The 10,920-nt window shown below is 37.1% G+C and overlaps 1 protein-coding gene across 5 annotated transcripts in view; it reads left to right on the plus strand.

Moving 5' to 3' along the window:
• Positions 1-10,475, plus strand: part of QKI (QKI, KH domain containing RNA binding) — a 157,216-nt gene extending 146,741 nt beyond the window's left edge. The window contains exons 5-7 of one of the 5 annotated variants that reach the window (XM_077755157.1): positions 2,455-2,542; positions 3,899-4,195; positions 6,922-10,475. In XM_077755157.1, coding sequence (XP_077611283.1) covers positions 2,455-2,542; positions 3,899-4,195; positions 6,922-7,001 — 465 coding nt within the window. In that variant the 3' untranslated portion in view covers positions 7,002-10,475. Of the gene's footprint in view, positions 1-2,454; positions 2,543-3,895; positions 4,196-4,868 lie in introns of all 5 variants that reach the window. The other 4 variants (XM_077755158.1, XM_077755159.1, XM_077755160.1 and 1 more) reach the window with 4 other exon arrangements.
• Positions 10,476-10,920: the final 445 nt, after the last annotated feature.

Consider the following 10,920-nt stretch of genomic DNA (forward strand, 5'->3'; position numbering starts at 1 on the left):
GTCTGGTTTTTAGCAGCCTGCACCCTGCAAAAAGCACATAACTGCGTGCACCAACCATGCTGTGCACATGTGTATTTCTTCCATCACCTTTCTCGTTGGCTTTCTTCTCTGTTTGACACTGCATCACCAGCTAATGTGTGCTTCTGTCGCTTTCCAAAGGAGCATTACAGTGAAAACATGCACTTGAGCACCTCTTCTCCATACAGAGCTCTCTGTATGAGGCGTTAGATCACATCACTTCTTCTGTCTGTATTTCTACTCTTACTTGCTGACGTTTTCAAACACGTATCATTTTTCTCACTGTCGGAAGTCACTGTCGAAAGTACACCTATTGCTTTTTCTTTTAATGTAGAGTATAATTTATATACTTCTGGTATTCTATTATATATAGATTTAAATTTGAAATGACTTGGTGAGTTTTAATTTTTTAATATAACTAGTTTTCAGGGAACAAGCTTAAGGAGTTTGGATTAGATGATGGATTTTTAATTTGTCCCTTTCTTTGATGGTGATGACTTATTTTTATCATTCATAAGTAATTGCTGTGGCTTTTAAGAAATCCTATTACTTCACTTTTTTTCTTATTCATCTTTGTACAAGTTCATAGGGATCAAGGAATAGTAATTCCACAAGCATTCCAGACTGTCTTCTCTGTTGCTCCTGCAAGGTAGGGCTTTGGAAAGTTGGCAGTGACACATTAAACTTTGTCCTCGTGATGTTTTCACTCATCTTTTTCTTTAAGTCTTTGTGGTTTATTAAAAGCCAATTTTGTGGTTCTGTTTACTATAGATTATAATATCCCCTTTGCTGCCATAGTGCCAAGGACAGAGTTTTGTGTGTCCTTGATGGTTGCAGTAGAAAAGGAGAGAGAAGCTTGTCCTCTGGCCTTCCTCCTGTCCTGAACCAAGTCAGAAAAAAGTGTCATTGGGTTACTTTCTTTTTAAATGTTAAATTCTGAGGATTAGATGATGCATAAAATATGTGAGTGGCACATAGTTCCATTTCTACCTTCATCTGCTAATACTGTAGCTAATGTCTATCATATAGGATTTAGATATTGAAGATTTGGAAATAAAGATTTTTCTTACCAATTATCTAGAAATATATGTCCTAGCAAAAATAACTTACAGGATAAGGCTGAGTGGGAATATGAATATAGGCAGTGATAAGTAAGAAATAGACTCTGTTTTCAAGGAGCTTGCTTTGGTAGTGGTGATGTACATGAAACTATAAATCAAGGTAGAAACTATATAATCTAAGGATGGCCCTTTGAGAAGGTAGCATTTAGGTTGAAGTTTGCAGAGATTAGGTAGGATTTCGAGAGAGGGAGGACAGAATGGAGTGCAGAAGAACATTCAAGATGGAGACAATAGGAATGTGCACAGAGACGCATAACAGGGAGCAATTTGCTTTGATTTATAGCATAAGATATATGTAAAAAATAGTAGAAGATTAATTGCTTTAACTTGAGAAGATAATTTGGGCCCAAATCATAGATAAGCTTTAAATGGTTTGTATTTTTAGATAGTAAGAAACTATAAAAGGGTTTTAAGACATGAAAATGTTAAGGAACATTAAGTAGAAAAGTTGTTTTTGTGCAGTGAATCTAACCGTTGTATAGATTGTCTGAACAACAGATTCTCTTAACATAATATGGTAGCAGTTTTGGTGATAAAACAGCGATGACTAGAACAAGGGTGACAACATAAATGGAAAGGGAGGGGCAGATCCAAGGTGAGTGGGACGGCCAAGCACTTTGGTGATCAGAGACGACCCTGGTTTGTGTCTGTCACCATGGCATAGTGATTAAATGCTTCTACTTTCAAATGTCTCATGACTTGGACAGTGCGTCATATGGTGGCCCTAAACATCGATGTACTTCGGTACGATAGTGTGTGCTAGTTGAGGGGAGAGAGGGATGTTGTTGGCATAAGACAGAAAAATGTATATTCAGTTTTCAGAAATTCTTGTGATTATGATTTTATTAAATTTTCCTTTTTGGAAAGATTAAACAAAATTCTCTTACATGAATACCACAATCAAATGTTACAGGTTTAAAACCCCAACTAGGGGCGGGGTTTTTTTCCTTTTTAATGAGCACATCGGAGTTTTTTCATCTTCTACAAAATGATAGATGCTAAAGAGAATATACTATATTTCATCTTAATTTACATTTTTATTTCATTTAAAAGCAAAGCTTTGTCAGAAATTTTTAATAAAATCAGTGTAGTTTAGTAAGACATTTCCAAATAGAAATGCAGCTAGTGGCGTTTGAGAGTATCCTGTGTATCAGTGTATCAGCACCTTTTGGCTCCCTGGTCTTTTTGTTTTCTTTTCCCAATTGAAACTGGTGGCTCTAGTCACCTACTCCCCTTTTTAAGGCTTGGGAGCAGCTACGGCTGTGCTGTACATGGACTGTGTGAAGTTCTTACCGCCCTGTGTTTCCATGTGCAGGCAGAGGGAGAGGACAGCCTGAAGAAGATGCAGCTGATGGAGCTTGCAATTCTGAACGGCACCTACAGAGACGCCAACATCAAATCACGTAAGAAAGAGACTGAGGCCCAGGCTCAGCCGCCTGCCTCCACTGTGTTGTCCGCAGACCTTTCTCTCTCAGCAGCGCCCCCCGGGACAGTTCCGCACAGTGAAGAGTCGAAACACTTGTCCCCTGATACGGGGCTCACAGTCCCATTTTTACTGCTTTCATGAATTGAGGACATCCTCTTTTAAACTTATGCCTGCATGTCTAAGTTCCAGGTTTATACATTTTGTATTGTTCTGAGGAAATTTCAACTTCTAAATTTAAGAGTTTTAGGAAATTTCCTATGCTGTGAACTACAGATTTCAGGCCTCTAGCTTATTTTATTACATTTGTGCAAAAGACACAAAATTTTCAAAACTTCGTTTTGAAAAAGCTATTTTGGAATGTATCTGAAAACAGTGACCCTTCTGTCGAATTCTGTCCCTTACCTTGCTTGCTTGTTCCTCCAGTATTTTTATTTTTCTCTGTTGATTTCGTATGTGAGTTCACAGAGCGCAGTAGGTGATAGTATTTTTATTCCCATTTTTCCTTGTGATATATTTGTGCATGCTTTCATAAACTTGAAGAGGATTGCTTTTTCTCATATTGAGGCGATCTAAACTTTACACGTCTTTTATGTGAACATAATCTCCTATTTAAATGAGTGGCTTTTTTTTTTTTTTTTTTTTGTAGACTTTCAAAGTCCTAACCAACTTTCCAAAATATAGGCAACTTAATGGGTTCAGAAGCGGTTGCTTTACAAGTGATTGGCTTTAATTTATTCATGAGAATGAATATATCCTTAATAGTGTATATTTAGGAATGGGGCATTCTGAGTGGTTTTTTTCTATGAAGAAGTTAAATTCATACAGATGGAGGAAGTTTATATGGAAGTCGTAGATTGTTGACTAGTTTAGTACAATAAAAATCCTTTTCTTTTTTTTTTAAATTCAAATCTTAAGCTACTCTTTAGAAATATACCAGAACTGTATTTCTGTGGACTCCCAATTCCAAAATATTTTTTAACATCTTTTAATGCAAGTGTTTCCGTGTGCTTCTGCATGTACCTCTAGTCCCATGAGACCTTAAAACCATAGATATATATCAAATACATGAACTAAATACAACTTATTTTAATAGTCTCGTTCTTTTTGTTGTTTATAGTGGCTTGTTATTTTTTGCACATTTATTCTTAATCACACTGGGAACGGGGAAGCTGTTTGCATTTGATCGGTGTGTGACTGGCGCATGTACTAATGATTTCCTTTTATTTTTCTTCTTTCCTGCTTTTCCTTTCTTTTTCCTACTTCCCTCTCATTCCCCATATTTTATACTGCTGTCTCTGTACTTCCTCCTACATTTCTTTGCTTACTGTAGCAGCCCTTGCCTTTTCTCTTGCAGCGACAGCCCAGGCTGCTCCGAGGATTATCACTGGGCCTGCGCCGGTTCTCCCCCCAGCTGCCCTGCGTACTCCTACGCCAGCTGGCCCTACCATAATGCCTTTGATCAGACAAATACAGACCGCTGTCATGCCAAACGGAACTCCTCACCCGACTGCTGCAATAGTCCCTCCGGGGCCCGAGGCTGGCTTAATCTACACGCCCTACGAGTACCCCTACACGTTGGCGCCAGCTACATCAATCCTTGAGTATCCTATTGAACCTAGTGGTGTATTAGGTAAGTTGCCCTCCCTGTGCGGTTAGCAGTATTTTTCTTCGTAACATTTGTGCCTCAGACGTTGAAGTGATTGTATCGTTTTAGCGAGGCAAGACAAGGTGCCATTAGGAAGACCGAAGCCTGAAGTTCGTTTTGTTTCGGCCTCTCTTAATGGGCCCCTTTAAAATAACTGCACCTTAAATTTGCTCAGATTCTCCTTGGTAACTCAAATCCACATTAAACAAAATACTTTCCACAATCGATGTCCCTGAGGTCATTCTGTGGTTGGCCCATCCCCTCCGTTGGCTCCGCTGCCCGCAGTGAGAGTCCTTCCATCTCAGAGATTTATTTAATTGTCAGCTAAGTTTTAAAATTCTGTGTGAAAGTATTTTGAGGTCTTTTTAAAACTGCTATTGTCTGTGTGTTTTCTAATATTTGTGATCACTTAAAATATGAAAAGGCCCAAGTCAGTTTGTTGGATTCCTCAGTTTTTCTCTTGTGTTGAACTTCTAGTTAATCTTAAACCTAAGAGAAACTTTCTATAGTACAGTATGGAATGGATAGGCAAATACCAGGTCACTGTTCTAGAATCCTGTTTGAGGCAGAAGTAAAGATCATACTATGAACGCTTGGTTTTACATGAACAAAAAGTGGTGTGCTTGAAAAAGACATTACTGATGCCTTTTTTTTATAGAGTGGATTGAAATGCCAGTCATGCCTGATATTTCAGCCCATTGACTTGCTGGATGACGGACTAGAATACAGCAGCTGTTAGAACACGACCAGTCAGTGTGGGACAAACTCTTTCCGTGCTGCCCCTTTGTTTTACCAGACAGAATTTGAATACTTTTTTCCCCCTTGAATTGTATATGACCTTGGTGCTGCATGCATGCTGTCGACTCTTAGGACTTTGATCTTTACGGTTGTTGTTTTTTTTTCCAGCATTAATAATGATTTACAAAAATTTGAAAGTCTTTCATGAACCCGGACACTAAGATTTAAACTTGAAAACTCATTGTTCAATGAAAGAAAGCCACATGCCCTGTATGTTATCTGTGTGTGTGCATGCACTCAGGTGCCTTCTGTTTCATGAGCAGATCCATTTGATTGTACGTGGTTTCCGTTGCTCTCTAAACCGTTGTGTGGAGCACCATAGGTCAGAGTTCTGCTATAGAGCTGTTTAAAAGAGGCTTGTTTTCTGTTACACCTTTCTCGAAGCGTTTTTACAATAACATGTAACCTGTAACCTGTTTACGTTTTCCTTCCTGTTAACGCTCTGTCCCGCGGCCCCGCGCCTGCTGCTTCCCCAGGGCTCCTCTCTGCTGCACGCACAGCGTCTGCTCGAGGAGTTAGTTGCTTCCTGCAGGGCTGGCACTCCGAGCCACCAGCTGCTGGCCAGCACTCTCAGTGCGGGGTGTTGCTGCTGTTGCCTCGTGGAGTGGTACTCTTATGAGACCCGTTTCTCTAAAATGGAAAAGGGCTGATGGACCAGCTCACTGCTTAGAAACAGCACGAGGCACTGCAGTTCCTCATTATAAAGCGATGTGGGTTTTGTTGTGTTGGGAACTTTTTATTTATAATACTTAATTATTAGACTGACAAAATTAAAAAGCAAAACATACAGATACCTAATTGGCATTCACAAAGTGAATAATAATGAGTACTAAATGACCAAAATCCATTCTGAGTCTTCCTTCTCGCTTTGCCAGCTAAGCAGTAAAACATGGAATTGACCACATGGAGAACCGAGAAAATTATTTCAAGTTGCTATAAGTTATAATAAATTTGCACACAGATAACATGCATGATAATATATCAAGTTTCACATCCTATTATTTTAAAATAAGCAGTGCCCTTCGAAACAGATGCAGACATGTGTGTTGGTGGTAGTGAGGAGATTGGTATTAGCATCAGATCTTCATTGATGACTAATTTTTAATTCCCTTCCTTTTATCTTTAGGTATGGCTTTCCCAACGAAAGGCTAAGAATTCAAGAACGGTCTTAACTGAACCCTCATCAGATCTGAATTTAACAAATGCTTAGTCTCAGCAGCCTCCAGGGGGGTGGGGGGAGCTTAGCCTAGCAGTCAGTGACTTACTTGCACTTTTTGCACACTGATAGAAAGTAAAAGTATGTTATTAATTTGGTTTAGTCTGTAATCTTACCACATAACGGTGATTTATAAAGGAGTGTATAGTAGTTTTCTGACTGCTAAGTGTACTATACTGTTTGCTTTACTAATCACCTAATTCATTGCAGTTCATACTTATTGACTCAAAGTTTAAAACCACAATCTGTAGGCTGTAAGAATTGCTTTTAAACCTTTTTAAGTGATAAACTCTGGAAGTGGTCTTAAGGTTAGCAAATAATTGTCAGTATTAAACACGGCATTATTTAAGTGGTCCTGCTGCAAGAAAGGCACTTCAGTGAATATGTGACTAGTAAAGCTGAAATCTGTTTGCATCTCATAGAGTTCATGAAATGCTGTACCTTGGGATTGTGAATGAATGCATAAAATAGGTTAAGGCCAAGATGTTTGAAATGAATGCAATATTAATAGACGCATATATACGCAACATATTATGGTTAATTTTAAAACTACTGTGCCTTAACATGTTTCTTAAAATGAAACTTTTGTAGTAAATGAACCTTTGAAATCCATTTTGATAAACCTGCTGTTAATGTTTGTTTTCTTTTCCCTTGTGAATGTTTTCTAACTTTGTCTTGGTAATTGCAATTTAACTAGGTGCGGTGGCTACTAAAGTTCGAAGGCACGATATGCGAGTCCATCCTTACCAAAGGATTGTGACCGCAGACCGAGGTTAGTTTAGTTCTGCAGTTCTTGTTTATAAGAAATGCGTTGGGTGTCCGTGAAATTTGCAACACCACACCTGATGGAAAAACATAACTGCTTACCTGCACACCACGTCTTTTCTTCTTCTGAATTAATTTGTCATAGTTGACAGATTGAAGGGTTGGGATTCTTTTCTTTCCTTTTCTTTCCTCTTCTTTTCTTCCTCTCTCCCCTCCCCTCCCCTCCCCTCCTCTCTCTCTTTGCTTCTCCTTTCCCCTCCTCTCCTTTCCTTTCCTTCCTTTCCCTTTCCTTTTTTTTCTGTGCTCCCTTCATATTTTAACTTATTAAATCCTATATTAGTATGTACTGTGATTTATTCCTACTAAAACATGAATTGGTCCTTTTGGGGAGATATTAAATTTTGACATTGCCTTAATTATTCTTCAGTAATAACTTTTGCTAAAATATACCTTGTGATTGTTGGAAATTTTGGGTTGGTTTTGCAAAATGAACTGAGCGGATGGTGCTTTAATGAGAGAAGTAAAGGAATATATGCCTCCTGTGTCCTTGTGGAGAAAACTGAAGATTTAGTTTCCATTTTCCTTTTTAATAAGATACTTGAGCCACTGTGTAAACATGAGGATGTGCGTGTCAAGCACTTAGCTGACATCAACAAAGTAAGGACTGTGAAGATAACTTTGATACAGTTGGGTTTTTTTTTTTAATGAAAGAGAAAATCAGTTCCCTTTTATTCTTACATTCTCTTGCCAAAATGGATCCTTTGATTTTTGTCATTTGCTGCTAAAATATATTATCTGAAGGTAAACTATCTCTTGAAGTTCTGTGGAGACACGAATCCAGCTTTGAATATCTTTTTTGACTAACCTGTGACTGGAAAATAAGTCTTCATTTTTCTCCTTTTCAACACTTGCAATTTGTGTCCTTTATATGCCCTTGGACCCTTTTATAAATTATTTATGTTTATTGAGGAGTGTTATTTTCGGTTTATTGACATTGAATTGTTTTCTTAGTTTGTCATCACAAGGTAAGAATCTGAAGCAAGGTAGAAAAAGATTTTTTACAAGCTTCTGTGGCACATTTCTTACTAATTAATTTGATTGAAGTCGCTGATACTAGTGGGAAAAGTGATGGATTTACACTCCTGTCCTACATCTTCTATGAATTTACGAACAACCTACCTGCTTCACATGGTTCTCTCGAATACTGATGATAAATATTGGACACAACTGTCGTCCATGTCAGAATAAAATACTTTCCAAAGGCATTGATGATACTTATTTAGCATCATACATAGTTAAAAGAGCCTTGAAGACTTCTAACTTATACATACGTTACTTGTGATTATTCAGTGAACAAAATACATAGGCCCCAAACTGCAAGCCCAGTGACGACCCGGGACGGTCGCACACCAGGCAGGTGGGGCCCCGCCCCACTGGGTGCGCCACCTTCTCGAGGAACAACTCTTTTAAAAGTCACTTTCGATTTAAAGAAAGCCAATAATTCTGTGAGTAATGTGAAGCTTTTTTCACATCGTTAATGTCTGAAATCATTTGAAAGAGCATTTTAAAGTGGTTTCTCTTCTCTTAACCTTTCCCTGGCTGCCCCTTTTAGGAGATTTCTTATCATTTTGTTTTAACACTATAATTATTGGCGACTCAATGCTCCAGTGCCTTGAGATAGTTGAAAATATCAGGAAGATTTTATAGTCTTTGGAAATGACGTCACATTCCATGCATGGCTCTTTCGTAGTTATATGTGTTTTGATTAGTCTTATCACTTTTATTGAAAATGCAATGTCAGCAAACCGAAAAGCTACCTTTTTTTTATTTTCCTTTAAATAACAGAACACTTGTATATTGCTGTTACTATCACTGTATGCACTCATTGGGTCTAAGGGAGATGTCTGAAGTCCTTCATTTAAATTATTTTATGATACTACTGTTTTCTCTATTTTTGAGGTTTTTTTTTTATTTTTTGAAGGGAAGATTAATATAAACATCCACTTTTAATGCAAGGAAACTCAGCCCTTGGACGTATAACCATGTAATTTTACTTATGCGTTTAGAGTACTGCATGGTTGACAAATACCTAGTTCTTTACTAAAAATAAACCCACTTTGACACATATTTCAAAACTGAATTTGAAGCCTGTAAAAGACCAACTGACTTGTTAGTTGTCACAAACCGTAAGTGGTTTTGCACGGCTGACACACCGTGTACTGTGGGAAGGCCAGGACTCGGCAGAGGACGTGTTCTAGCTGGTCTGGTGATATGGAAGCGGTAGCGCTCTGTCTCTTCCACACACAAAACACAGAATCCGAGTTTTTCTGAGTAATGATTTTATAAAAACCATTCACATAATTTGTATAAGAAACTTAATACACTTTTAATCAAAATCTTAAGTAATATCAAAAATGCTTTAAGATTCTGGATTTGGGGAGTGACGATGAAGTGTTATGACTACATCTTATTAAATATTTATTTTCTTCTTTAATTTTGGAATAGCAATTCTTATTTTAAATAAAATTCCACTTATTTTTAAGAAATTCAGGGAAGATTTGGTCACATTGAAGATACAGTATTTTTGTAGTATTTATAAACTATCCTAAATGATAGACTCTAGAAAGCATTTTTGTTATGTGAAAGTAAACCAGTCCATCATATAGATCATTTAAAACGACTCTGTGAACATTATACCTACTGGGTCTTGATTTATGAAGTGGCACGGAATCTACCTTTGCACTGAATAGTTTTTCATTCACATCTCCTCTGCCTTAGTCACAATGGCAACAGTACAGAAAAGTCTATCAAACCTCAGAATATAGTAGAAATAATTAAGCTGTTGAATGAGTCTTAAAAATCATACTACTGTTAAGTGGACCAAGTTTGGTGAAGCAGAACGTGACAGAGGTTGCTTATGAGGAAGGAACAACTCGGGCACTGGGCACGATAACTTTCCACTTGAGAACTACTTTGTGTTTTACTGTAATTTTTTTTAATTTTTTTTGTTCTGTTTGTTATTTTGCAAAAGAAAATAGTATTTACAGGTGGCTTCTTTTAAAATATAAAATATAAAGCAGGAATGTATATGAAATGTCAGATTTTATTGTATTTGCAGAGTATTAGCTTTGAAATTGAATAAAGAAAGCTGTTTGTAGTTTTAAAATGCCTTATTGGTATCAATTAGAAATTCCTTCTATTTTTTGATGTACTTAGAGCTTTTTGAGTATAGAATTTTAAATGGCAGGATTTTACAGTGTTTACATGCCAGTGCATTTTATAAGTGTTCTATATGTGTAAAATAGTATTTTCAACTGGAAAGTGCTGGCCAGCGTGAAAGGCCTGGCTGTTTTCTGGTTCCCATGATGTTGCCTCCACTGCTAGACGACAGTTTAGTATTGCTTTGTATCATAAGGCCAAGAAGTTCCATGTTGTTTGTAAATAGAATAATTGAAAAAGCAATAAACATTTATTGAACAAAAGAAACCTTGTTTGGCCCAGAGTTTATGTTGAACCAAATTGTTCAGAGAAATTTAAATTTCTTTAGATTCATTTCTGTTAATCATCAGTTATTAATAATCACATCCATCATTAATAGTTGCTTTAATGCTTGCATCTGAGAGAATACTAATGCTTAATAGCAGTCAGACACTGATAACTCACTGACTGTTTCAGAATCCTGTTTATCAAACCTATTCATTGTTGTTCTCCAGTTTCCTCCATTGACTGCTACTAACTATTAGTTGTTAGTTGTATTTTATTTCTATTTTTTCTCGTTAACCAATTTTTGTTTTTGTTTTTGTTTTTTTTTTTTTGTGGGAGTGGGCTCTCCTTCATTTGTTCAAATCATGATATGAAACTGTCATGATTTTTTATTGTATTCTGTAGATGGTGTCAATCAGTTTGTCAGAATTAAACATGCTTTTTTTTA

The sequence above is a fragment of the Crocuta crocuta genome, unplaced genomic scaffold (genome assembly GCF_008692635.1).
Source record: "Crocuta crocuta isolate KB4526 unplaced genomic scaffold, BGI_CrCroc_1.0 scaffold11, whole genome shotgun sequence".
Taxonomy (NCBI): domain Eukaryota; kingdom Metazoa; phylum Chordata; class Mammalia; order Carnivora; family Hyaenidae; genus Crocuta; species Crocuta crocuta.